The sequence below is a fragment of the Pinus tabuliformis genome, chromosome 8 (assembly GCF_031772625.1).
Source record: "Pinus tabuliformis cultivar Carrire ecotype Pingquan chromosome 8, CPIR1, whole genome shotgun sequence".
In the NCBI taxonomy this organism is placed as follows: domain Eukaryota; kingdom Viridiplantae; phylum Streptophyta; class Pinopsida; order Pinales; family Pinaceae; genus Pinus; species Pinus tabuliformis.
This window is the reverse complement of record NC_142294.1, coordinates 1,078,013,105-1,078,038,547: the sequence shown is the minus strand read 5'-3', so window position 1 is coordinate 1,078,038,547 and position 25,443 is coordinate 1,078,013,105. Positions and strand designations below refer to the sequence as shown.

At 35.3% G+C, this 25,443-nt stretch overlaps 2 protein-coding genes across 2 annotated transcripts; one reads left to right on the top strand and one right to left on the bottom strand.

Moving 5' to 3' along the window:
* Positions 1-648: 648 nt before the first annotated feature.
* Positions 649-14,305, bottom strand: LOC149239057 (uncharacterized). Its single transcript, XM_089373309.1, has 6 exons — positions 13,550-14,305; positions 11,033-11,105; positions 2,513-2,606; positions 2,045-2,164; positions 1,854-1,914; positions 649-1,695 (listed from the first exon to the last, which is right to left on the bottom strand). The coding sequence occupies exons 1-6, from the start codon at positions 13,580-13,582 to the stop codon at positions 1,159-1,161; spliced, it is 918 nt and encodes a 305-aa protein (XP_089229435.1). The 5' UTR covers positions 13,583-14,305; the 3' UTR covers positions 649-1,158.
* Positions 6,566-8,094, top strand: LOC149239058 (protein RKD3-like). The gene is made up of 3 exons (XM_089461010.1): positions 6,566-6,616; positions 7,046-7,184; positions 7,412-8,094. The coding sequence occupies exons 1-3, from the start codon at positions 6,566-6,568 to the stop codon at positions 7,579-7,581; spliced, it is 360 nt and encodes a 119-aa protein (XP_089317136.1). The 3' UTR covers positions 7,582-8,094.
* Positions 14,306-25,443: the final 11,138 nt, after the last annotated feature.

The window sequence follows — 25,443 nt, the reverse complement described above, 5'->3', positions numbered from 1 at the left end:
TTTTAGTTCTACAGATCCCGATTAACACTAACTTTATTCCTAATAACTTTTATTTATTGACTTTGCATATTTATGTTACAGCTTCATTTTCCAGTCACTCGTGGCCCCCCACCATTTCCTAACTTGTTACATTATCATATTCCTTGCCTGCTGTTCATCACTTAGCAGCATAATACAATCTGTTGCCTTCTCTTGATCACTTGTTGCCTCAAGTTCTCCTTAGAATCAACCAAATTAGAACAGTCCCAAACAATAATTCTAACCCACAACCAAATTAGTTCAAGTCAAAAAAGTAGAACCATCAACTTTAGACTAACATAACTAAGATGAGTGAAACAGAGAAGAACCACCTTCGTCTGTGCTCACATGCACCGTCAGAGCTTCAGTACATGTCCAAGAGCTTTTGCAAACAATTTAAAAGGCTGAGAAACTTAACCGTCATTGAAATGCAGCAGGCAGTGCTACAAACAACAAAAATAAATAACTTCAATTACACCTCTTTTACAAAAAATAGCAAAAAACATTTCCAGCTTCTGTAGAATCTCTCAAAACAAAACACCATTTTTGCAGCCTCTGGGAAAATATTTCACATGAGACATATAAAAATCTCCAAGCAACAAGAAGAAATATTAATTGGGCACATGGAAATGGATGAAAATTTCTATCACATTGCAATTGGGAAGTATCAAAAGACACTTGACAAGAAATTATCCATGATATGCATATAACTATAATTTTTATACAGCAATATTTCTATTTGGGCACCTGTGGATGTACTCAACCATACAAGGGAAATAAAGAGAAAAGGACCACCTAGCTGGTTGTAAATTCTTCAGTGACCGAAAGGTGAATACAAGATCCTTCCTTTGAGCACATGAGACAACCATCCAGAGAGATAACAAAGATTGAAAGAACTCCACTTGGCTGAATTCTTCAATGCCTGAAAAATAAGCGTTCAAATCAATAAGGATTTCTTACCCTCCTTGCAAAATAGTATGTACAAAAACCCATTACAGTTGGTGAGATCTTTTAGTGCCCTTTCTCTGACAGTCAGTGAGGCTATGATGTTAATCTATGCTGCATGTGAAAGATTGCCAAATTCTACACTGCAACCTTGCTAAAACTCTTGCAGAAAACAAATCCCTGCTTAATAACACATTATCCATCCTCGTCATAATCATCTTCATCCTGATCAACAATTCTATCTGAGTGCACATGAAACTGCATCGAATCTATGGCTACATTATCTACATCAGAATGAGACCAATTAGGATATTGCTCTTCCTGTTTAATAGGATGTTGCACAATTGGAACATCGCTAGGAAATTCATCAGCCTCTTTAACAATAACAGGCACATTTGCAGCGTCACTGGGATGGTGTTCCAGTTTGACAGCAGGTTGTGTCGGCATGCTTGCAACAACCCCACTCTCATCCAGCTCCATGTTAAGATCAAAGTCTCTTACCACAGGAGTGCTCACCAAATTCACTGCTACCTTGGTCTCTCTTGTTTCAGTGTTAACATCAGTAAATATTTCTGAAACTTTCTCCTGTTTTTCACTGTGCTCAGATGACAAATCTAGGTCTTCATCCTCAAACTTCTCAACTGTAATGCCATTTCTCCCACTTGAACCACCTCTTGATCCTCTGCCTCTACCTCTTCTTCCCCGTCCTCTTCCGCTTCCATGGTGTGCACCCTATTTTAGAAAAGGCCAAATAGCTAGCAATTACTGTTTCAGAACCCAGAGCAAATTGAGAATTTAGAAGCATAGAAAAGACAAATAGCAACACATATCAATAACTCCGCTCCTTGCAAAGAACCAATGTTTTATAAAAACCTTAATTAGGTCATTACCATCCTAGCCCTCTTAACTTCATCCTCATCACTCTCATTTTCGTCTCCTTCTTGAGCTTTTCTGAAGCAAATGAAAAAGCATAGTCATTACAAGAAAAGGCAAAGTATATCTGATCTCCTGTAGTTTTTCAAAATGCGCAAATTTTCCTAGACCTCTTCGTAATGACCAGGAAACAAATATCTATATTTACCTCCTCCGCCCACCATTCCTCTCTTCACCAGTAGCAGCATCCGAACCCCCCATGTCTGGGACCTTGTTCACTATCTCTCGTAGGAAATCAAAAACATTGTACCTGTGCACACATTGTTTCCTGCCAACCATTAACAAAAAGGAAAAATTAGTATATATACATAATATGAACCATATTTTAACAGAATCTGTAGCCAATAGCTTGAAAGAATTTATCAGCTTATTTACAGAATGTGACTAGTAAACCACATAAAGAAGCTATGTGCAGTCCTGTTGAAAGGAAAAACAAAATAGACAGATCCCTGCAGGAATAAAATGCAGTGAAGTCTTCTTTATTTGCCTTGAAAGCAAGGTAGAAAATCTTGCAAACTACTTTCACAAATCCGTAGGTCTCTCCCCTCAAAAAATTATATTCCAGCACTTATCAACATAGTAAGACAATATATGAACATGGGAATAAGACACTTACAGATGTGAAGCACTCACAGTCTTAGCACCCCTCTGAAGGGTTATTTCATATGTTCGATCACAGAGGTCTTGTAAAAATAGCTCCAAAGATTTTGCTGCAAAAGACAGGTAGATGAAAAACATTCAGCGTATCACAGAGAGCATTCTGACCAATTCAAAATATAATTAGTCCAAAATAGTCTTGAAATAAAATATAGCTGTTTTAAGAGTTCTGATCAATTCAAAATAAAACAGAAAGAACGGACTCAATAAAGATAACCATTTCCAAGAACACAAACAAACAAAAAAAACTTCGTTGGGAAAAGAAAATAACACCTAAAAAACCATTGGAAGAAAAATGAAATAATAACAACAACAAAAAATCAGGAAAACGTCTGAAAGTCTCTCTATTAAAAAATTATATGGCAAAAAAGATGTCTTGCACTGGTCATTCTTCCAAAAAAAATGGGGCGCTAAACTACATCGATATGAAACATACTATGGAGTAATGCTTTCTAAAGTCAGGCTAGTCCTCCTGTATACAAGAAAAAATGAACTGATGTAAGATATAATTGGACAACACACATGAATGATAACACAACCAATGTTTTCAGAACCAAAATGGAACCAGTTGAACCAGACCACAAAACCAAAAAACAATCTTTTAAGTTTTTAAACATAATTATTTTTTGTATGGTGGCCCACCTTCAAAGCAAACCTAGGCCCCCCCCTAAAAGCTATTTAATGGCATCCCCCTCCTCCACATTTCACTCACACTATCCATTTAAGCTTCTTGAAATTCTTGAGCTGGGTTTCTTCAATGGGTTTAGAGAGATATTTGCAGGCAATGTTGAGGGAGTTTTTGGGCAGATTCGAAGGGCTGAGTTGAAGAGCTTTTGGACTGAGTTTCTTAGGGAGATTTAGAGCTGCTTCAAAAGTGCAGCATTTACTAGTAGCTGTATTACTGTAATACTATGCTTATTTTTGGACTCTGTAGGTCATTTAGAGCCTGTCTATTGTGTATATTGGTCCAGGAATGCATTGCACCATAAATGATAACTTATGCATATTTGTGTATAAATGGTTTAGATTACTAGTAGCTGTAACTGTAATACTATGCTTATTTTTGGACTCTATAGGTCATTTAGAGCCTGTCTATTGTGTATTTTGGTCCAGAAATGCATTGCACTATAAATGATAACTTATGCATATTTGTGTATAAATGGTTTAGATTCATATGGAAGCACAAGAATATATAGGCTTTTCTTCTAAATTTGATATTTTATGTATTTTTTAGTATAGGTTTTTCCAATTGCAGTGCAGTTCCCAGTTTTGGGGTCAACCGATTTGGTTCTGATAACATTGGACACAACCACTGTAAAAGGACAGACTTCAAGGATTTAAAAATCAACTCTTAAAAGGAAATAAGGCACTATCCACAGCATGTATGTGGCCTGCATGAAAAATCCAGGAAAAGCACATGTTGTTGTCCTTCAAAAAAACAATTATCTTAACTAATGACAAAGAGGTTGGACAAATATTGCATGATGAGTCAAACTGGTTGGTCTCAAACCGAAGACTTACATTGGGCTTTCTAAGATGCATTTAAAGGATGACATAACCAACGTAAAGGTCAGCATTCAAGAGTCCAAAAACCAACACTCGATATGGAATTAACCTTTTGATATGGAATTAACCTTGATGGAAATTCCAAGAAACAACCAGTAAGAACAGATCTCAGAAAGGTCCTTTATAATCAGAATATCAATTTTCTCAGCTGAAGATGAGTATCTTAGGCAAGTACTGCATAAGAAACCTCAACTAGTTAGATTAACTATCAACCCAAGTAATGAAGAAGTAGAGTCTAATCACTGTTGCAGAACTCAGTCTCGGGAATAACTCAGCTGGGGTTCTGAATTGCTGGCTCAGGAGGAACTCAGGAAAAAATCAGTAAACTTGGTAAAAATATAGGTAAAATCTGCAAAAACTTAGCAAACACTTGAGAGAGAATAAATAAAAGATAAATTAATGATAAAAAAAGGGCTAAAATTGTTGTCAAATCCAAAATGTGTCCATATCACAATTAATACGATGCCCCCTTCAAATGGCACACAAAAGCAAAGTTATCACTCACAGAAATGAAAGCTGCAAGATTAAATGAGCGGAGAGCCTTCCAGAAAATCAAAAATTATAAACAGATATTTGCCCTGTCAGATGAGTAAAAACTTATCTTACTTACAATTTTTTCCAATAAATCATGAGTGGCAGGAGAGGGAAGGGTATTCTATGGTTCCAAAGAGGACAAAGTGTTCAGGTACTCATAGGTTCTTGGTCATATGGCAACTAATCAAGCAGAGATATATGGTCTCTCACAGGGACCTTTGTTAGCCAAAGAACATCGAGTGGACACGTTTACAGTTATGGGAGATTCACTCTTAATCCTGCATATCTGGTCAAAGGCTCCCTCCCAAAGGAGAAATCTATGGAAAACATCATCAAAAGAATCAGGAAAATTACAGAAGATATCCCATCCAAAGCATAGGTCCATGTCCCAAGAGACCTCAACAGAGAAGCAGACAAGTACCCTAACCAGTGTTGAAAATATTGCCATCAGCAAAAAATCGGAGAGGGTCCAGAAAACACCTTCTCAGCAACATGGGGGAAAAAATTGGCAAAAATCAGCAAACCGTGGTAAACATTAAAAAATGGAAAATATTTCATTTTTTCAAAAATTGAAAAAAATGGGGAAAAAATCAGGAAAAATGCCCCGATGGAACAAACAAACAAAAACCCAGGAATTTTCAGACCAAAAAATTGGCTGGCTGAAAAAATCACGATTTTTGGCTTGGGGTCTAAATTGAAAATATACGTAAATCAGGCTTGCTATAATTCCCTAATGGCAGATGAAGTCTATTAAAAAAAAATTAGTTAAATTGTTTGATACAAGAAATATAAAAATGGAAAATTGGGGGACTGAGGAGCTTAAAGACCAGATCCAAGAACCTGACTCCCAGCTTAAGCAACTCAGCCAGCTCAAGCTGCCTGGACTTAAAAAGTTAAGTGAACCTCACAGGACAGTGGCAGGTTCACATTCATCAAAGATTACATAATCAATTAGTAGTGTTGTGTGTTTTGATGGGGCAGTTTTGTAAGGTATTCAACTATAAAACCCCTCTTTTTGTTGCTCAAATATATTCTCCTTGGGAAGATTATGTATTCCTATTGTAAAGGAGAAACCAATTGGAAAATTTTCATGATTTAGCTCTCTAATGTCTTGATGTATTTACTGGAAACCAAGCACAGAATTATACAATACAAATACTCTTTCCGGTTCAAAAAAAATCTCGATTTGAGTTCAACCAGCAACACTGTATTTGGAACAGGAGATTCTACTTAAGGGCCTTTGGAAACCATGCCAATCCTAGTTTTAGTAGATTTTGTCCATGAAGCCAAATATTAGAGTAGTGTCTTTCCTAGGTATGGAACAAGGGATATCCTGTGTGTCGAACAAAACACAGATCTGATGGCAAACTAGATTGTCCTACTTCAAGAAAAATGAGACAGAAACAAAGATTGTGGGGATGTTTGGAAAAGCCATTTTTGTGATGAACAACAAATCAGGCAAAATCACTTATGACAATTGGCTCATTACCTCGGTACATTCAAGGCTACAGTCATTGATCACAATGTTGCAAATATAGTACATGAGATGAAGTTAATTAGTACATACTACTTAGTAAGTAAATCAACAACATAGAATAGGCCACAAAGCATTTTCCTGGTAGGCAGTGGATATATCCATAGCTCAGTGGTCAGAAGCTCCTACCAAAGAGCATTGTAAACATGAAGGAGAGAAAGGAACCAATTTCAGCAGCCAACAAGGATGACTCTTGAAAGGCAATACAAACATGGCATGACAGCTGAAGAAAGATGTTGGAGATGCAAACAAAGAGTTGAACCAAATCAATGACAGTACTTGACTACTTTCCCATGAGCACTATACCATAATGCAAAAAGATAATATCCTGGTTCACAGTAGAAGGTGACTCTGGAGCAGTAAGTGGCAATATTCAAAATGAGGATAGGGCAGATCATGCTGGAATCAGTAAAGCTGAAGGGTACAGAGGTTGCAATGATGAATAGGAATATCAAGATCAGACTCTGACTTGTACGTCTAGGAGTGACTAAAATATAACAATATCAATTATTTGTTGCAAAAACCGTTCCATGATAGTAATGAATAAATCCTGAGTCTCAATTTCCTCTCTATTATGTTCACTTTGGCATCTTCGGCACAATATTCAAGAGCCAAAATCCCTGCTGTGATTTTCAAGCTTCATCTTCTTATATGATAATTTAAGTTTAAGAACAGAAATTGAAACATATCTGAGGTCTAGAGGCCCTGGGATGGTTAAAATTTCAAACATATTATGTTGTTATATATGTTATGCACCTAGTTCCAGGGACTAGGCGATGGGAAAGTATTTCAGGAGAGATGGCTAGGAGATACCACCCCGTTTAGAGTCTACATCAATAGTAATCCATCTGTAATCAGAGAAGATCCCAGCTATATCAATACCTCATCAGCGAGGCTCTAGGCAAACTCACTCATTATTTCAATATGTCAATAACTCAAGCCGCAAAGGAGTTGAAAGTTGGTCTTACAGTGCTAAAGAAAAGATGCAGGGAATTCGGCATCACAAGATGAAAAGTCTGGAAAGCCTCATTCACAATATCCAGGTAACATGCATACTCTAACAACAATGGCTCTGGTAATTTTGTAATAAAAGTTTTAACGTTAAACCCTAAGAATTTGATTGAAATTTTCTGGTAATTTTGTAATAAAAGTATTAATGTTAAACCCTAAGAATTTGATTGAAATTTTAACATGATATTGAAACCAATATTGCTTTTGCGGGAGCTAGGAAAGAACAATGGAGGCCGCAAGGGCTGAGCAACGCACAGTTGAGAAACGCTGTGCAAATATTGGAGGAACAGAAGAGACTCATGGAAGAAATGCCTGGCATTGAACTTGCAGAAAGAACCAAACGTCTTCGACAAGCCTGCTTCAAAGCAAGCTACAAGAAATGAAGGCAGATGGCCATGGAATCTGCCAACCTTGGTAGGTTTAAGGGCAGTTCCTCTTCAGCGTGTGCCTCCCTTCCGTTTTAGACTATGTTACCGGATCCGTCAGGTCTAATGGCTGGATCAGCGGATCCATGGATCAGAAACGGATTCGGATCCGGATCCGCAAAGATCCGTTCCGTCCAGCTTTTCTGGGGTAAAAAACCGTCAACGTCAACGCACAAAATTTAATAATCCGGATGCAAGCCAATTAATCATCCAGACGCAAGCCAATTAAAGAATGATAAGAAATGGATGAATTGGCGTGTGCAAAAATAAACTTCCATTCGGTCCAGCGTCTCTCAGGTAAAAAACCGTCAAGGTCAATGCACAAATCTGCAGCAAATGTCAGAACAAAATTCGAAAACAGAAAATTTAATCATCCAAACGCAAGCCAACGCCAATAAACTAGGGAGTCTGCCAATTAATGAATCGCGTTCGCGAAACTAAACTAGGGACTCTGCCAACGCCAATTTATTATTTTATGTTATTTGACCATATTATAAGGTTTTATATAAAACATTATAACGCAGGTTATGTAAAGTTTATAATCCACTCATATTTATTCGGATATTTTAAAGTTTATTTTGAAATTTAAAACTTAAATTTTTATTTAGATATTTTTAAAGTTTAAAAAGTAAATTTTTATTTGGATATTTTAAAGTTTAAAAATCTAAATTTTTATTTAGATATTTTTAAAGTTTAAAAAGTTTTTATTTAGATATTTTAAAGTTTAAAAACAATTTTTATTTTAATCAATTTTAAAGTTTTTTCAAGTTTTAAAAGTAAGTTTAATAATTTGCTTAATATAAATATTATAACTAATAATTAATGTTTAAATATATATAAATAATGTATTAATTCTATTGTGATTAAATTAATAATTATTTTTAAATTTTAAAGTATTATATTGAAGTTATATATTTAAAAATTCACATATAATTTTTTTTAATTTTTATATAAATTTAATTAATGCTTAATTAACATTTATAAATGATATATTAAGTTTGAAATTATTTATTGTATGTAAAAATTATATATTTAAAAATTAGCATATGTTTGTTTGTTTTTTTTTTGTTTTTGTTTTTGTTTTTCTTTTTTTTGTTTTGTAATATATAACTTTAAATTTTAAAATGTTTTATATTTGCATGTACTTGACGTTTCCGGATCCTGGTTTTTCAAAAAACTGGCGGATCCGTATCCGAATCTGAATCCGGATCCGGCTCCGGATCCGGCTCCTGGTAACTTAGGTTTTAGATTGACAATATTATATATGTATATATATTCAGTTATGTACAGTCATGGGCATACTGTATACAGAACATTATAGGATCATTCTAAGACTACAACTATTGTATATAAAATAATGTATAAACATATATGGTTAAAATAATATTCTCTGAACTGAAATTAGTTTTTCATTTTGCAATAAAGTATTTTTATGGGCTGAGTGAATGTATAAATACTTTTGCATGTGGCACTGACTTTCCTTCTTCAATTACTCTTATCAAATTTGAACCTAGGTATTAAGCTTTTCTACGAATTTTAATTATATTAAATTTTAATTTTTAATATATTATATTATTCATTATTGCCGCTCCCAACTTGACGTTTCCTGTAAATTTGGGCAAAGGTTCTAGCCATACCGGAAACTCGTGCAACATAGGTAAATAGGTATAAGCATAGAACAATGAAAATGTTGGATAGACAGTAAACGAGGCATGAAACCCCATACAGTTATAGTAAATAATCACTATCTTATTATATGGTTATTAAATATGAGAAACTAAAACCATGGCATTGTTGAAAAGACAAAGTAGATAAGGCATGCTGAAGTTCTGTGCAGTGGTAGTAAACAATGATTGATCAGTACACTAGTAAATAGCTACACACAAAAATGATCAGTTAGACACAGTCCATTTCAAATATTCACCTTTTTGGTTACTTTATCAAGGATGTGTCATATAGTGACTCCTTTTTATAGGTTTAAGAATGTGTTCAAGTAAAATAAGATGTTCTTTTAATTCAAGTTTCTCTATCAATGTTCTAGTCAAAAAAAACATGAATCTCCTTCAATCTCTATATTCTCCCTCTCTTTTGTTCCTTTTGACCATTCTTCCATAAATAGTTAAACCTCATTTGATAATAGAAACATACTTTACATATAGGTGCAGAAATTTTAATTAAACAAGCTCAGCATGGGCTTCCAGCATATAAGGAACTGCATTTTTTAACTAGGCAGGCACCTAAGATGCACTGATTTAGAGAGAGGATAAGCCTAGACATCGCTAAGGCGATGGAAAGATGTCTGTCCTCTCTAGCTGGCCATATCAGATGATATTGGAGAGATACCCCAAACATCCCTTTTTCCAGGGAATGTTTGACCGACCAGGGGACATTCCCTACTCTCCCCCCATCCCCTACACTGAAGAAAGGCCACTCCAAGACGGAGACCAGGCCCGGTCCAACATAGATTTAAAGATAAATCATTCTTTTTGGAGCCAAAGAAAACATTGTGAGACAAGCTCAACCCTTCACAAAACTCCTAAGAAGCCACCAGACCTTAAATATCATAAATTTGTGTTGTTGAACTTCCATGAAAAATGCTCTCCCATTTGATTTTAGATCCATTTTTCTATTAATGTGTTATGTTGTCTCAACATGTCTAGGTTACCTTCTAAACTTCATCATAGGTAATACAAAACACTTCAATTATGCTTTCGATATATTTCAATTAGGGTTGAATTTTCGAAGCAATAAAACTTTTACGAGACACTGAACTTCCCTAAGTATAACCTCAGATGCCTTCTATAGCTAATCAGTTCTAATTATCTATAAACTGAACTTGCAACATGAAATCAACTTGAACTTAATTCTTCATGCAATATACACACACACACACTCTTGGAATACATTTTGAAAGAAAATGCATTTCACATTCTAATCATACCTTTGGTTGGTTGCAATTGACAATTGACTGGAAAGGGAATTTACAAAATTTGAACAGCTTTAGTTGAAATTCTGGGTTCTCAAAATTGTCTATAAACATGTTCTAGAATCTAGACAGATTACCAAATCCTTTGAATGCCACAAAAATTTCTTATAAATCTCTAGTAAATAGGCTTAAACAACTAAATGTGGCAGGAAATATCTCATAAATAAGCATATACTGTATCTTGTACTCACATTCTAAGAGAAGCAATGAATGTGCAATCTTACCAAAGTCCTCATCAGCCATTTTATAAAGTTGAAATTCTCGTATCGTAAAATTGCCTATAAACATGTTCTGGAGTCTAGACAGACTACCAAATCCTTTGAATGCCATAAAATAATCATATAACTCTAGTAAAGAGGCTTATACAGCTAAATGTGGTTGGAAGTATCTCATAAATAAACATATAATATATCTCGTACTCACATACTAAGAGAGGCACTGCCTGTGCAATCTTGCCAATGTCCTCATCAGCTTGCATTATCTTTTTAATCCGAGACTGCACAGAAAACAAAATTGTTAATGTTAATGTTTATGTCCATAACTAATAAATCAAAAAGAAGTGTTCTATTATTATTTCCTACAATCTAACAAGCTTGAGAACATGAGATTATTTGTAAACATGATATTAATATTACTGTTGTTAGAAACATAGTATTCTGTGATAATAGCCTAATAGGTGTTTTGTTTGCAATACATATCTTATAAATTTAAAGGATATGTACTATTAATTGTCAACAGATTTTTCAAACTTTTATAATTTGGTCTCCAGTATGTTATGAAATAGCAGATCAGCAAGAACTTCTTTAAAAAATAAATAAATATGGTAAACCCGTTACTTGTAGATAAAGATTCCATCATATTCAGAGAGGCAAACCCTTCATTTGAAAAAAGTCTAGAAAAAGTGATAGCATACTTCAGTTCAGTGTCTACTTCATAAATTCAAAATCAGTTATAAATCAAAATGAAGCAATGGGTTTGTGAGCCAATCAGATACTGTAAAGCCACATAGCACTGACTGTAGTAGCCAATAAAACACGATAACAAAGTTTTGTGATTTAATGTAGGCCTTCACTTACTGTTGTAGCCAATAAAACACGATAACAAAGTTTTGTGATTTAATGTAGGCCTTCAGGTACTTCTAAGTTTTAACATTTAGCATTTAGTCAAACATGGCCCATTAAAAGCTCACTGGTGCAAAAACTTGTGAGTCAACTCAGACTAGATACAGGAGTTTCTGAGACCTGGAGAACTTGACAAAAATTTGGTAAAACTTCATGTGAAATTTTGCGTATTTTTTTAATATTTTATTTGCCAGGGTTTTGGAGATCTATTGTTAATCTAAACCATACTCCCCTCTTAGGGCTCTACAAGTGGTTTTCTTTGGCTTAGTCTGGCTACTTTGAAACGGACAAAAATCCAAGCTAATATTTTCATGTTACAATTAAATTCAATCATGAGTGACAAGTGACCCCAAAATTCCCTTTGAGTGGGTATCTCCTACAAATAGCATTAAGGTCTGTGCACACATAAATTATAATAGTTTGTATAAGTGAGAAGACTGCTCTCATGGTGCAAATTACAGAGGTACATCCTTATAAGAAGAATTCCTGAAGCTGATTACAGTCAGTTGAAGTGAGATAACTGCTCTTATGATATAACACAGTGTTGCGAACATCTCGATAACATCCCGATTTTATCTCAAAATCACAATTTTTTGGCCTAGCCAATGTTTGCCAATTTTTACAAATATTTTGATGGTATCTTGATTTTGCCGATGTTTGTCGATTTTTACTGATATTTTCCCGATTTTTATGATTTTTCGGTTTCCCGGACGATGTTCGCAACATTGATGTAACATACAGAGGTGCATCCTTATAAGAAGAATTGCTGAGTTGATTGGACAAACCAAATCTCGACAGATATTTTGATGCCATTAGGGCCTAGTTTACATTGAATGCTATTATGATGACTCCTTATGGCAATCAAACTACCAAAACTAATTCTGAATAGATCTACTGATGATATTAGGTTCGAGCTTACAATGAATGCTATAGTGGTAACTCTTAATGGCAATCAAACTACCAACCTGACTGAAAGATGTCCATACAAGACACATGTACCTCAAGCAAACTCCAGTTACATCTGACTGTGGAATAGTATCTGTACTGTGCAGACACAGACCCAGTAACAACTTGTGAAGAAAAAACACCAAAAGTGAACTCCAGATAGCAAAATTCTATGTCGGCGCTCCAAAAAGTAAAATTTCTATTGATGGAAAGAAAAAACAACTCGTCTATAAGCCATCGAAATTATTTTGGATGTGTGCTGTACAACAATAGCATGAGTTGTGAACTTCGAATCCTGCTTGGCCAAAAGGATATATGCCTGGCAAAAATATACTTATTATGGTATAAGCCCAATACCAAGAATATCTAACAAGGGACCATCAATTCACATAAGGTACTACCGTAAACCTACAAACCTACAGTTCACTAAAAGTAATCAAGGTACCCTTCCTTCAGTAATAAACCGACCTAAAAACGGCCTAACAAGAAGGAAACAATGAAAGCTCTGTAACAGTTCTAGTTCACAGATCCCCACCATTTGCATGCATAGGTATCCGTTTTAAGATCGACTCTCAGAAAATTAAAAAAATCTTCAACTATTTGTATAAAATAAACTATCTCGAGAGACCAGATACAACCAGGCCTAATTAGATCAATCCATGGTTAAGGGAAATGTTGACTGTTGAGAAAAGCAGAGACATGAATAGGAAGAAATTAAAGCATTTGACTATGGTTTGCCAAAATAAAACAATTTATTTCCTATGGGAACACTAATGAAACAAGAAAGATATAATAAGTCCACTTACAGCACATCGTTGCTTTTGGGGGGGGGCAATAAAATTAAAGAGAGAGGAAAAAATAATAGTTAACATACCGCAGGAAATCGAGTATCGAGTTTTTTCTTCATGGTAGACTTATGCTTCGCCAGATTGAAGCGATTCTGCTAAAGAAAGATGCTTTGCGTCTGCAATCATTTAAGCGGCATATGCTTTAGACGACAAACCCTGAGGGAATCGAAAAACCCACGCCTCAATACCAAAGAACCAGGGTTTCAAGTTCTTTTAGACTTGCAGTGACTCGAAAATACCGAAACCACAAATAACGCCCCACACCGACGAAAACCCCGCCGAAGCCAAGGTTCTATCATAACAACAAAAAACTCCTCAAGAATTCTGAGCGGCCTTGCCTAAAACACAATCAAACCTTCAGCAGAGAGAGCCAGACCACATGCTTTCCACACAAACTTGAGATTTCCAAATCAGGTTCTAGACAACCAAATTTGAGCCCAAAAATCCCCAAATGTAGAAAAATAACCGACAAAGTCGGATCGAAGCCCTAAAACAACCTTAGATGCAACGATGTAAGACGCAGATACAGCAGATCTACGAAGAATTGAACAAAAAATGAAAACAAAAATCGATCTGACTGCTTGCTTCGCTCTGCAACAACCGAGACGGGAATGAACGACAGGAAGCGAAACCTTGCACGCACGCACGAACAATGGCTAACCCAGGGTTAATTTTACTGGCCTGGAATTAACGCGAGGAGTTGACTAGGAGTTTGCGCCTTGGAAGCCTGCGGTGACGCCACGTCTGCCCAGCAAGTTGCTTGGTTATCTCTGCCTAATCCTTGCGGGAACTTTGGCCCTCCGATCGGCATCTTCTACTGGACGGCGCAGATTCCTCCCCATTCCCATATCTTTATGAAGGATGACAGGGAGTTTCTGGTGAAAAGAAGAGTAACACCACTTGCCAATTTTACCCCGTGCTGTCCTGTAGCAGTTACTTAACCGACAAACCCTGCCCTACCGTATCCTCTTTTGCATTTTCTGTCAACCGACGGAAAAGGTAACGGCCAATAGATAATCTCTGGTGGCCCGCTTTTGGTTGGATTTTGAAATTGATCTTCGCCGCAGAGCCGCTGATCTTGATCTTTCGCTTTCACTTTGAATTAAAAAAAACAATAGAATGGCAATTTCCCACCAACTACAACGAAAAGTTAACGGGATAACTATAGGTAGGTATCTCCATTCATCTGGAAATTGAAATTTGAGTCACCTTCAATGTTCCTTGTTGGCCAAATCCATTATCAGGTTGACTGAGTTGGGAATTTTATTCTAATTTTGTTTTATTTATTATTAATGTGTATAATTCAGTATGATGGTCTTAAAATAGTAAAATTCTTAAATATTAATTGATGAATATTTTTGTTTTTAACAGTTCAGTTTAGTTTTAATTAATAAAATTTTAAGATTTAATATATAATTGCATGATAATGCATAGATAAATTTCATTATCAAATATAACTAAATAAAAATTTTAACTTTTTAAATCATAATTTTTAAGAAGTTGATATTACATAATCACTATATTCAAGTTTCCAAGCTTTAAATTTATATGTACAATCAAAAATATTGATTTCAAATTTTTCCCATGCTTTAAATTTATATATATAAATAAAATATTCATATATATAAATAAAATATTGATTTTAAGTTTTTAATGCTTTAAAATTATATATACAATGAAAATTAAATATAAATATATAAATAATAATGTGGAGTTTGCATGTTTTAAATTTATATATACAATTAAAAATTGATTTCAAAGTTTTCAATGCTTTAAATTTATATGCTTTAAAATTATATATACCATCAAAATTAAAAATATATATATACATATATATAATTATTAAATAATAATCCAATTTTAAATGGTTATTGAAAAAAAATATATAATTTTATTTATAAAAATAGTCAAAATTCACTTGCATTTAAAGATTTTATTGATGCTATGTTAAGTGGAAGTGGAAAGGAATGAGTACTTATAAATCATAAGTATGGACCACCATGAAAACAATCTCATAGTGCAACCAAGTTCTTAACTTAAGTTTTGAAGGCCTTTTATTTTGCTAAGGTGGTTAGTTAAGGTTTATCTTTGTAACGACTAAAGGTGTGTTTCATTTAGTAGGAAATTTGTAATTATATTTATCTTTTTTAGGGTTTAATTTATGCACGTGTATTTAGATGGATGTTTAGTTCAAACAATATGAAAGAGGTTGATGAGTGTGTAGAATGAGAATAAAGTGTTGATGTACATGTTGAAGATAGAGCATTATGCATGTAATGGAAGATGGAAAGTCAATGGGAAAAAGTAGAAAGGGTGATTGTGTGGATACATGGATGTTTAGTTCAAACAATATGAAAGAGGTTGATGAGTGTGTAGAATGAGAATAAAGTGTTGTGTACATGTGTGGTGGTAATGTCTAGCTAAAAAACAGTGAAAATGAATTCTCATGGTGGGTTCAGTTGAGGTCATTTAAAGCCCAACAGTTCAGGACAAGAAGAATAAATCAATACAACAGTAAGGATTGGCTTTGACACATGGCAGGTTGGCTTCGAAAGAAGGTGAAGAATAGTCCTCGAGAAGATGGCTTCCATGGAGGGAAGTTGAACCTCTAATAAGAGGCAAAATTGACTACAATAGTTGTTGCCAAAGAGAAGGCACAAAGTTTACAAGGAGGATGAGTCAAATTGATTATTGTTAGAAGAGAATTGGCACTTCAATGATCAGATGTCAAAGGTAAAGGGAGAAACATTGTTTATGAAAGCAATGGAGTGCATTGATGAAATGAGAAGTGATATTGCAAATATTGTGTAAAGAAGTAATGCATCAAGGGCATGAGATTCGTAGAAAGAAGTAGGTTGAAGAGACATGACACTAAAAGGACTATAAGTTTGTGATATCACTATGCTTGTGCGTGTGTGCATGTGTGCGTATGTGTATGTGTGTGTGAAACATAATGATATGGTGAATGAGAATGTGTATAGTCCACTTGAGTCTTTCGTTGTAGTTTGTATTTTGATTTGTGTGAATTGTGTTTTTATTATGGATTCTTTGTTGCAGTACCTTGTGACGTGCGACTCTGAGTGCAAAGGACTGAGTTTGGATCCATATCCTTCCCTGGTGTATCATTAATGATTAATTTTAGGTCCCTACACCACTATAATATTAGGTCATCGCATTGTTGATTTGTGTTCATATAGCCCATTCTCCCTTGATCTAGTTTTTTTGGTTAGGGCGTCTTGGATTTTTGCAACGAGATTTTGTGTCATGAGTATGATGCTCGAAATATTAAAAAAAATCTTATTTTCTTTTGTGTTGTTATTACATTAATTTGCATCATCTTTTGTTGTAATTGTGTTGTGTGCATCACTACAATCTATCATGTGTCGAGTACATCATGTTTGCATTATGTTGCATTGAGATAGCACCTTGTTCATAAATATATAGAATTTCAATAACATCATTACAACATCCTAACTATTTTTTATAATAATAAAAAATTGTGCTATGGAATTGTTGCTTATTTGCACACAATTTCATCTCCATCCTTCATGGGAGTTCCAACTAATTATTAGCAAGAATGTAGTTTGTAGAACCTAATGTGAGGAGTTATAGGGTTATTATGAAGGGAACAATAGAACCTGATGTGAAGAATCTTAAGGACTATAAAGGGAACCATGTTAAACAAGAGGTTCCAAACATATGCTTGTTTATTTAAGCAAGCATACACCCACCTTCAAACTCGTGTTTACTCTTTAAATTTCATGCCAATACACTACATTAAAGAGGAAAACCCACCATTTAAGATACTCTTGTGTACTTAGTGTTGTCACATGCCACCTAGCCTAAATTCATGCAAAGAACTATCCCTTATCATTTTTTTTTTATTATGGTGGGCTTGATAATATCTTTAATGAAACACGCCCAATGACATATTTAGAAATATGAAGTTCATTTTTCTTCCCTTCACCATTCTTCTCTTCATCATCACCTTTGGATTTGTCATTGCCCTTCTTATCATCATCCCCTCCTTTTTTTCATTTTGTCCACCATCCTTCTTCTCCACACCACCATCATTCTTATCCCTACCACCACCATCACCTTCTTTCTTGTCCCTCCTTTTCCTTTTCCTAATTGTCTCTATATTCTTATCTAGGATGATCTCCATATAATTCTTAGCCTTGATAGCCTTGATGAGGAGACACAACATTTCATAGTTATTACTATAATTAGTACATGGATGGATTAAATATAAGGATGAATTCTTCACACTGTTTTCACATGTTTGGTTTATTTTTAAAAAGCTTAAAAATATTTTAATAATGTTCTTCAAGTAATAAAAATTGCATGATTTAATTAATAATAATTTATTATTATTAAAATATTGAATAATGAATCATTTTAAAATTATGAGTTTAAAATTATTTTATTAATAGTTAATTATATTTTAAATTGAAAAATATTATTATAATTAATTTTTTATTATTAAGAATTAATTAATAATTGCTCATAATATTTATTATAATCAATAAAAAAAAATTAAGTATAGTAAGACGTCATTTTCATCATATTCAATATATTACTTTGATGAAAGCAAAGAATTACACTGTAATTTCAAGCACTACATCACCATCTATCTAAAATCTTATAAACATTATAATCAATATTATTTATTATAATTATAATAATCAATTAATATATTATAAAGTATAATAAATACCATTCACAATCCACTAAAGAATAACTTATACCTAAAACTCAACATTGGCTAGCTAGAAATGACTTGTCCATGACTAAGTGCTTAGATCCATGCGCGGATGTTGGAGCCAAATTTTTTGCATGATGCTATGTACTTGGGATTTGCTATATAGACCATAGAAAAGCCACAATCTTATATGATAACCATTGGTGCAAGATACAAATCTATTGACTTAGTAGATTTGTATAAGCCAAAACAAAAACAAATCATTGGTGAGGGCAGAAGATGTACAGATCTAATTAAGATCAAGGTAGTAGTGTAGTTCAACCAAATCATACCTTTACATCGTACAAGTGTCTCTATATCTCTACATCGACTATGCATTATTTTCATCTCCACATCTTAATATAGTTTTGGGATTATTTATATTAATTGGATGAAGTTGTGGTGATGAGGGTCTGGTGATCTTCGCACAATGTGCATAATTCAATATAATTATCTTAAAATAGTAAAAATCTGAATTATTAAATGATGAATATTTTTGTTGTGTTTAATTTTAGTTAATATATAATTGAATGATGACATATAGATAAAATTTCGTTATTTATAATTAAATAAGATATGATTATATAAAATGATATTTTAATCGTTTTTTTTATATTTTATTTATGAAGCAAAAATATTTTTTAATAAAAATTTAATAATTTCAAATGTTTAAATCATAATTTTTAAAAGGTTTATATTACATAATGTGGATATTTAAGTTTTTTATGCCTTAAATGTATATATACAATTAAAATCAAAATATTGATTTCAAGTTTTTAATACTTTAAAATTATATATACAAATAAAATATTCATTTCAAGAATTCAATGCTTTACATTTATATATACAATCAAAATATTGATTTAAATTAATAAGAAAGATATAATTATTGAACAATAATCTAATTTTAAATAGTTATTTAAAAGAAAGAAAGAAAAAATTATTTTCTAGTGTTATTTATAAAAATAGTCAAAGTTCACTTGCATTCAAAGAGCCTATTAATGTCATGTTAAGTGGAAGTGGAGAGGAATGAGTACTCACATGATAAATCATAAAGATGGACCACCATGAAAAGAATCTCATAATGCAACCAAGTTTTTAACTCAAGTTTTGAAGGCCTTTATTATTCTTTCGTAAGGAGGGTAGTTAAGATTTGCCTTTGTGATGATTGAAAGCAAGTTTTATTTATGAGGAAATTTGTAATTATATGTATCCTTTTTAGGATTTAATTGATGTGGAGGCATCTAGATGTATGTTTAGTTCAAATAATATGAAAGATAGTTGATGACTATGTAGAATGAGAATAAAGTTTGGAGAATCCAATAAAGTGTTGGTGTGCATGTACATGTTGAAGATAGATCATTATGTATGCAATGGAAGATGGAAAGCCAGTGGGAAAAAGTCAAAAGGGTGATTCTGTGGTGGTAATGTCTAGCCAATAAACAATGAAAATGAATTCTCATGGTGGGTTTCTTGAGATCATTTAAAGCCCAACGGTTCAGGACAAGAAGAAGAAATTAGTACAACAATAAGGATTAGCTTTGACACATGGCAGGCCGGCTTCAAAAAGAAGGTGAAGAATAGTCCTCGAGAAGATAACATCCAAGGAGGGAAGTTGAACCTCTAATATGAGGCAAAATATACTACAAGAGTTGTTGTTAAGGAGGAGAGGGCACACAAATTTTACAAGAAGGATGGTCTACAAATTGAGTATTGCTAGAAGAGAATTGGCACTTCAATGATCAGATGTCAAAGGTAAAGGGAGAAGTAGTGTTGTGAAAGCAATGGAGTGTAGAGATGAGACAACAAGTTATATTGCAAATATTGTGTAATGAAACAATGCATCAAGGGCACGAGATTCACAGAACGAAGTAGGTTGAAGAGACATTACACTAAAAGAACTTAAAAGGTTGTGATATATATGTGTGTGAAATATAATGATATGGTAAGTGAGAATGAGTAAAGTTCACTTGAACCTTTTGTTGTCTTTTGTATTATGACTTTTGTGAATTGTGTTTTTATTATGGATTCTTCGTTGAAATACCCTGTGATGTGTGACTCTAAGTGCAAAAGGATTGATTTTGGGTCCATATCCTTAATGTATCATTAATGATTAATTTTAGGCCCCTACACCACTATAATATAGGGTTGTAACATTGTTGATTTGTGTTCATATAGGCCATTCTCCCATAATTAAGTTTTTTTGCTAATGTTTGTTGGGTTTTTGCAATGGGATAGTGTATAGTGCGTATGATGCTCAAAACTTAAAAAAAAATAAAAAAAAATAAATAAAAAATAAAAAATTCCCTTATGTTGTTATTACGTCGATTTGCATCATCTTTGTTGCAATTATGTTGTGTGCATCACTACAAGCTATCATGTGTCAAGTACACCATGTTTGCATTATGTTGCATTGAGATAGCACCTTGTTCATAAATATATAACATTTTGATAGCATCATTACAACATCCTAATTATATTTGATAAAAAAAATTATGATATGGAATTGTTTCCTATTTGCACAAAATTCCATTCCCATCCTTCATTGGAGTTCTAACTAATTATTAACAAGAATGTAGTTTGTAGAACCTAATGTGAGGAATTATAAGGTTACTAGATATGGAACAATAGAACTTGATGTGGAGAACCATAAGGACTATGAAGAGAGCTATATAAAACAAGAGGTTGTAGACATATGCTTGTTTATTTAGGCAAGCATACGCCCACCTTCAAACCCATCTTTACTCTTTAAAATTCATGCCAATACACTATATTAAAGAGGAAAAACCAATATTCAAGATACTCATGTACTTAGTGTTCTCACACGCCACCTAGCCTAAATTCATGCAAAGAACTATCTCTTATCAACTTTTTTTATTTTGGTGTGTTTGATAAGATCTTTGATGAAACACACCCAATGACATATCTAGGAATATGAAGTTCATTTTTATTGCCTACAACATTCTTCTATTCATCATCACCTTTGGATTCATCATTTCCCTTCTTATCATCATCCCCTCCTTCCTTTTTCATTTTCTCCACCATCCTTCTTCTCCCCACCACCATCATTCTTATCCCTACCACCACCACCTTCTTTCTTGTCCCCATCCATCTTGTCCCTTTTCTAATTGTCTCCATTATTCTTATGTGGGATGACCTTCACGTAATTCTTGGTCTTTACAAGGAGATATAACACTTCATGGTTATTATTATAATTAATGCATGGAGGATCACATATAAGGATGAATTCTTCCCCGTGTTTTCACATGTTTGGTTTCTTTTACAAAAGCTTAAAAAAATTAATAATGTTTTTTCAAGTAATAAAAGTTGCATGATTTAATTATTAATAGTTTATTATTAGTATTTGAAGTATTAAATAATGAATAATTTTAAAGTTCATGAGTTAAATTTTTTTATTGATAGTTTTTTTTTTCTCAGTAAAAACTAATTCTATTAAGAAAACGTATGGTACAATGCGAGGTTACAAACAAGAGAAGCAAGAACATAGGCAGCCGGAAAGGATTGGTTGTCCACCTCGGCTCCTAAGAGAGAAAGAGTAGAGAACAATGCTGAACAAGAAGAAACAAGAGGAACAAAAGAGCAGGAACTGAACAGAGGATTCTACCCAACATGTGCGGAATCCACTATTCTGCATTTTTTCCCTTTCTTTTTACCAACTTTGACCCACTCAGGAGGATTTTGCTGAGCTGGCATGATTTGCAAACTGAGATGAGCCGACGGAGAGGTCTCCTTGTCTGAGTCCGAGGTGGAGGATTCATGGTTCCTTTTCTGAGAGGCTGGTATGACGGACGAAACCACAGGACCTGCCGAGGACCGATCCGGTTCCGACGCTGCTGCCTCACCTTCCTTATTCTCGTCCTCTTCATCCGAGCTGAAGTCAAAATCGTCCATGGGAGGAGGATCATGGGGCTTCCAACTTTTGGATTTCTGCTTAGTATTGGCTTTCTTCTTTTGGGCTGGCATCGTGGGACAAGAGTTCTGAAGGTGGCCTGTATGATGGCAGTTGCGGCAGCGGAAGGCTGTGTTCTCGTAATCCAAAGTCTGAGTCCAATGGAAATCTCCTATTTTGAGATTGATCTGGTCTGGGAGACCTTTGCTTATGTCTATTTCTGCACAGATCCTGGCAAAAGTGTATAAGCCCTTTTCCCCTCTAGAGACGTCTGTGTCTAAAAGGCGGCCTAGAGAGTTGCCAATCCCTTGGAATACCGCAAAGTGCCATAGATTCGCTGGGAGGTTTGGAAGTCTGACCTAGATGGGGAGTTTGGTGATAACTACTGTAGAGGGATAGAAATCTGGGAACCAAGGAGTGAGGAATAAACCAGCTGCACCCCAGAACCATGGGCCACCAGTTAAGGCTTTTTGATAGTCCTCATCGAAGGCAAACACTACGATGAAAAATCCCTTTGAGCATAGCAGAACCTTGTAGTTGTTGGTCCAGTTAGATTGGATCCATTGGTAGAGGTCTGTTGTGCGTGGCCATAGCCCATTAAACCTGCAGATAATGCCATGTTCCGCAAAATGCTGGGTTTGCTCATCCAGCGATGGATGCTTTATTTCTATGGAGGGGGTTTCCTCCAGTTTATCCACCAGGAAAGGCTTGGGAGCTTGAGTAGGTGGAGATGTTCTCTTAGGCATCTTAGCATGGACAACATCCTTGTAAGAAAACGCCTTAGTTGAGGATGATTGTCCTGTAGCGCCCCCTCTTAGACGAAGGGTTAGAGCAATGGTGGAATTTCTCTGAATGTTGTAAAAAAACAGGGGGTATAGATCCTCGAGTTGTTTACCTTCGTGGAGAAGTCGTTGTGCTGCAGAGGGAATCCCCAGCTTGATTTCCAGAGCCTGCTTGAGGTCTTGCACTAGATCCGACGCTCTCACCCATTGTAGCAGGGTTTTGCCAGATATAAGCTTGATTTGGATCTGAAATGAGGCAATGCCAGGGCTTCCTGAGCTTCCTAGAGCAGATATGCCGTAGTTATTTCCCATCCTGGGGAGCAGGCCTTCAGGATCTTGGCCGATCTTAACGGGTCGCTTGGGTAGTTGCATGCAAAAAGCGTAGTTCAAGCTCTCGTCGAACATCTCCAGCTTCTTTTTCGGCGTGGCCTCCCGATTGGAACCTTTGACCTCGCCGCCGCTTCCTTGCTGCTTGGAGTATCCTCTGGCCAGGAGCTCTTGCCTCTTCCTTGCCTTCTCATCCTCGCTAAGATTCAGATTCGCCTGGATCGCCCTGATCTAGCTTATCAAATCGTCATCAGGCTCGCTAGAAAACTTATTAACACCGACAGGTTGAGAATGGTTGTCCTGAATTGGGAGAGGACATTCGGGACGGAACCAATCTCCGGTAGGGGGAGCCATTGAAGGAGGGTTCAGGCACTACATATGCCAGGAGCTAACGCCGCCATTGCAGAACAACGCGTCGCTGTCTGGCGGGACAGTTTTGCAGACCATGCAAACTTCGACTCCATCACAGGGTAAATCCGCATAAACCTCCCTTCGCTTAGAACTGTGGCCGCACCTCCAGGGCGGCGCGAACCAGCAAGCGGCGGCAGCTATCCTAACCTGAAACCCTAGGGTTGGAGAAAAATCGCCTGCACGCTCCATCGTCCTCTCACTCAGGGATAGGATTCAAGAATAAGTTATCGTTAGTTCTTCTTTTTATTGATAGTTAATAATATTTTTAATTTTATTTTTTTACAGTAATGAGTAGATTTTCTATTAAATATGGCCTCAATCACAACAAAATATCTGGGAAATTTTACATTGTACCAAGATGCAGGTTCTTCAAGGGAGGATAAAATAGAAGAACTAAAATCTTCAACAAGCAGGTTGTTGTTTTCATACATTTTACCAACTAGGCGACAAATATAAACATGACAAAACTGACCAGACAAAAATACAACTTTGCAGAAGGAGATCATGAGACAAGGGGAGGATCAATCGACATTTTATTTGTTTGGCCTCTAAGGGAGTTGCTCGTAGTGTTGCATTGATCTCCTTCATTCCTCTGAATTTGAAACTTAGTCAATTGTCTATGGAGGGCATTAATCTCATCACCCTGACGATTCACTTGATTTTGAAGTCTTTGTATTTCCTCAATCGAGAGCAGAATAGTATTAGACTACTGGAGAATTTTCCTTTTGAGATATTTGCTTTCAACATGGAAATGGATAGGGGGTGCAGGCAAAGGTTGCATGTCCTGTTACAACTTGAGTTCTCGGGATGATACCCCCTGCTCTCCATAGTAGGCAAAAAAAAGGAATAGGGGTGGACTCCTTAACAACAATTGGGCCAAAAGAAAGAATTTGTGGGACCAGAACAAGGGATGATGAGAGTTGAGGGAGGGCCAGTCTTATCGAAGTGCAAAGGACTCCTCAAAGAGGAAGAGGGGCAAGAGAAAATCCAACAAAGAGTTGAAAGCAGGACAAGACAAAGAACAATGTTAAATTTAACTACCAAACTAATAATTGGGTACATTCATAACTTCAGCGTGCCCAAAATGGCATGAAAATTCACACACAATATCTTCCATTTGACATAATCGCCACTATCTAGAGAAAGGAGGATTGGGAACACACAAAGTGGCAAAGGGGATTCGATGCAATCAAGAGGACGATAGAGCAAACAAGAAGGAGATTATACTTGGTCGTTAGAACCGCCTGAGGAGCCCCCAACGAGCTAAAGGAAAGCATTACCCAACTCCACACTAAAAAGCAGAAAGAATCACGAATTAGATTGTGCAGGAGAGGCCCCAGAGCTATGAACCAAAAAGTGTTGAGTTAGACACCATTCACAACATAGAGCAGGAGTCCCTCTTTATTATCGAAATTCACAATACCTTTGGAGATAGTACAAACTTGAAAAGTACCCCAGCGTCCACAAAGGCACTAAGCTCTCATGCAGACACCAAAATCCTGATTCATGTGTATTCATTTCTTTACCATCCTCCATGAATATAATTTCGGGACTTAAGAACACACACGCCACAAATACCAGATCAACCATGAATTCCATTAACATTCACTCTCATGTAGACTTGAATGAGCCATGTACAAGAGCAAAAGAATGAATGTTAAATTGTCTTACTGCTAAGTTCGCCATAAGCGAGGGATGAGGAGGTGCATGGCATGCATGCTCACAGCCTGCCACCTTAGTTATTGCAAT

Coding starts and splice junctions, on each gene's coding strand:
- LOC149239058 (XM_089461010.1), top strand. CDS start 6,566: ATGAGGATAGGGCAGATCATGCTGGAATCAGTAAAGCTGAAGGGTACA. Junction 6,617..7,045: donor TAAAGCTGAAGGGTACAGAG/GTTGCAATGATG, acceptor ATCTGTAATCAG/AGAAGATCCCAGCTATATCA. Junction 7,185..7,411: donor GAAAAGATGCAGGGAATTCG/GCATCACAAGAT, acceptor CTTTTGCGGGAG/CTAGGAAAGAACAATGGAGG.
- LOC149239057 (XM_089373309.1), bottom strand. CDS start 13,582: ATGAAGAAAAAACTCGATACTCGATTTCCTGCG. Junction 1,915..2,044: donor AGGAATGGTGGGCGGAGGAG/GTAAATATAGAT, acceptor CATTTGCTTCAG/AAAAGCTCAAGAAGGAGACG. Junction 1,696..1,853: donor AAGTTAAGAGGGCTAGGATG/GTAATGACCTAA, acceptor TTTCTAAAATAG/GGTGCACACCATGGAAGCGG.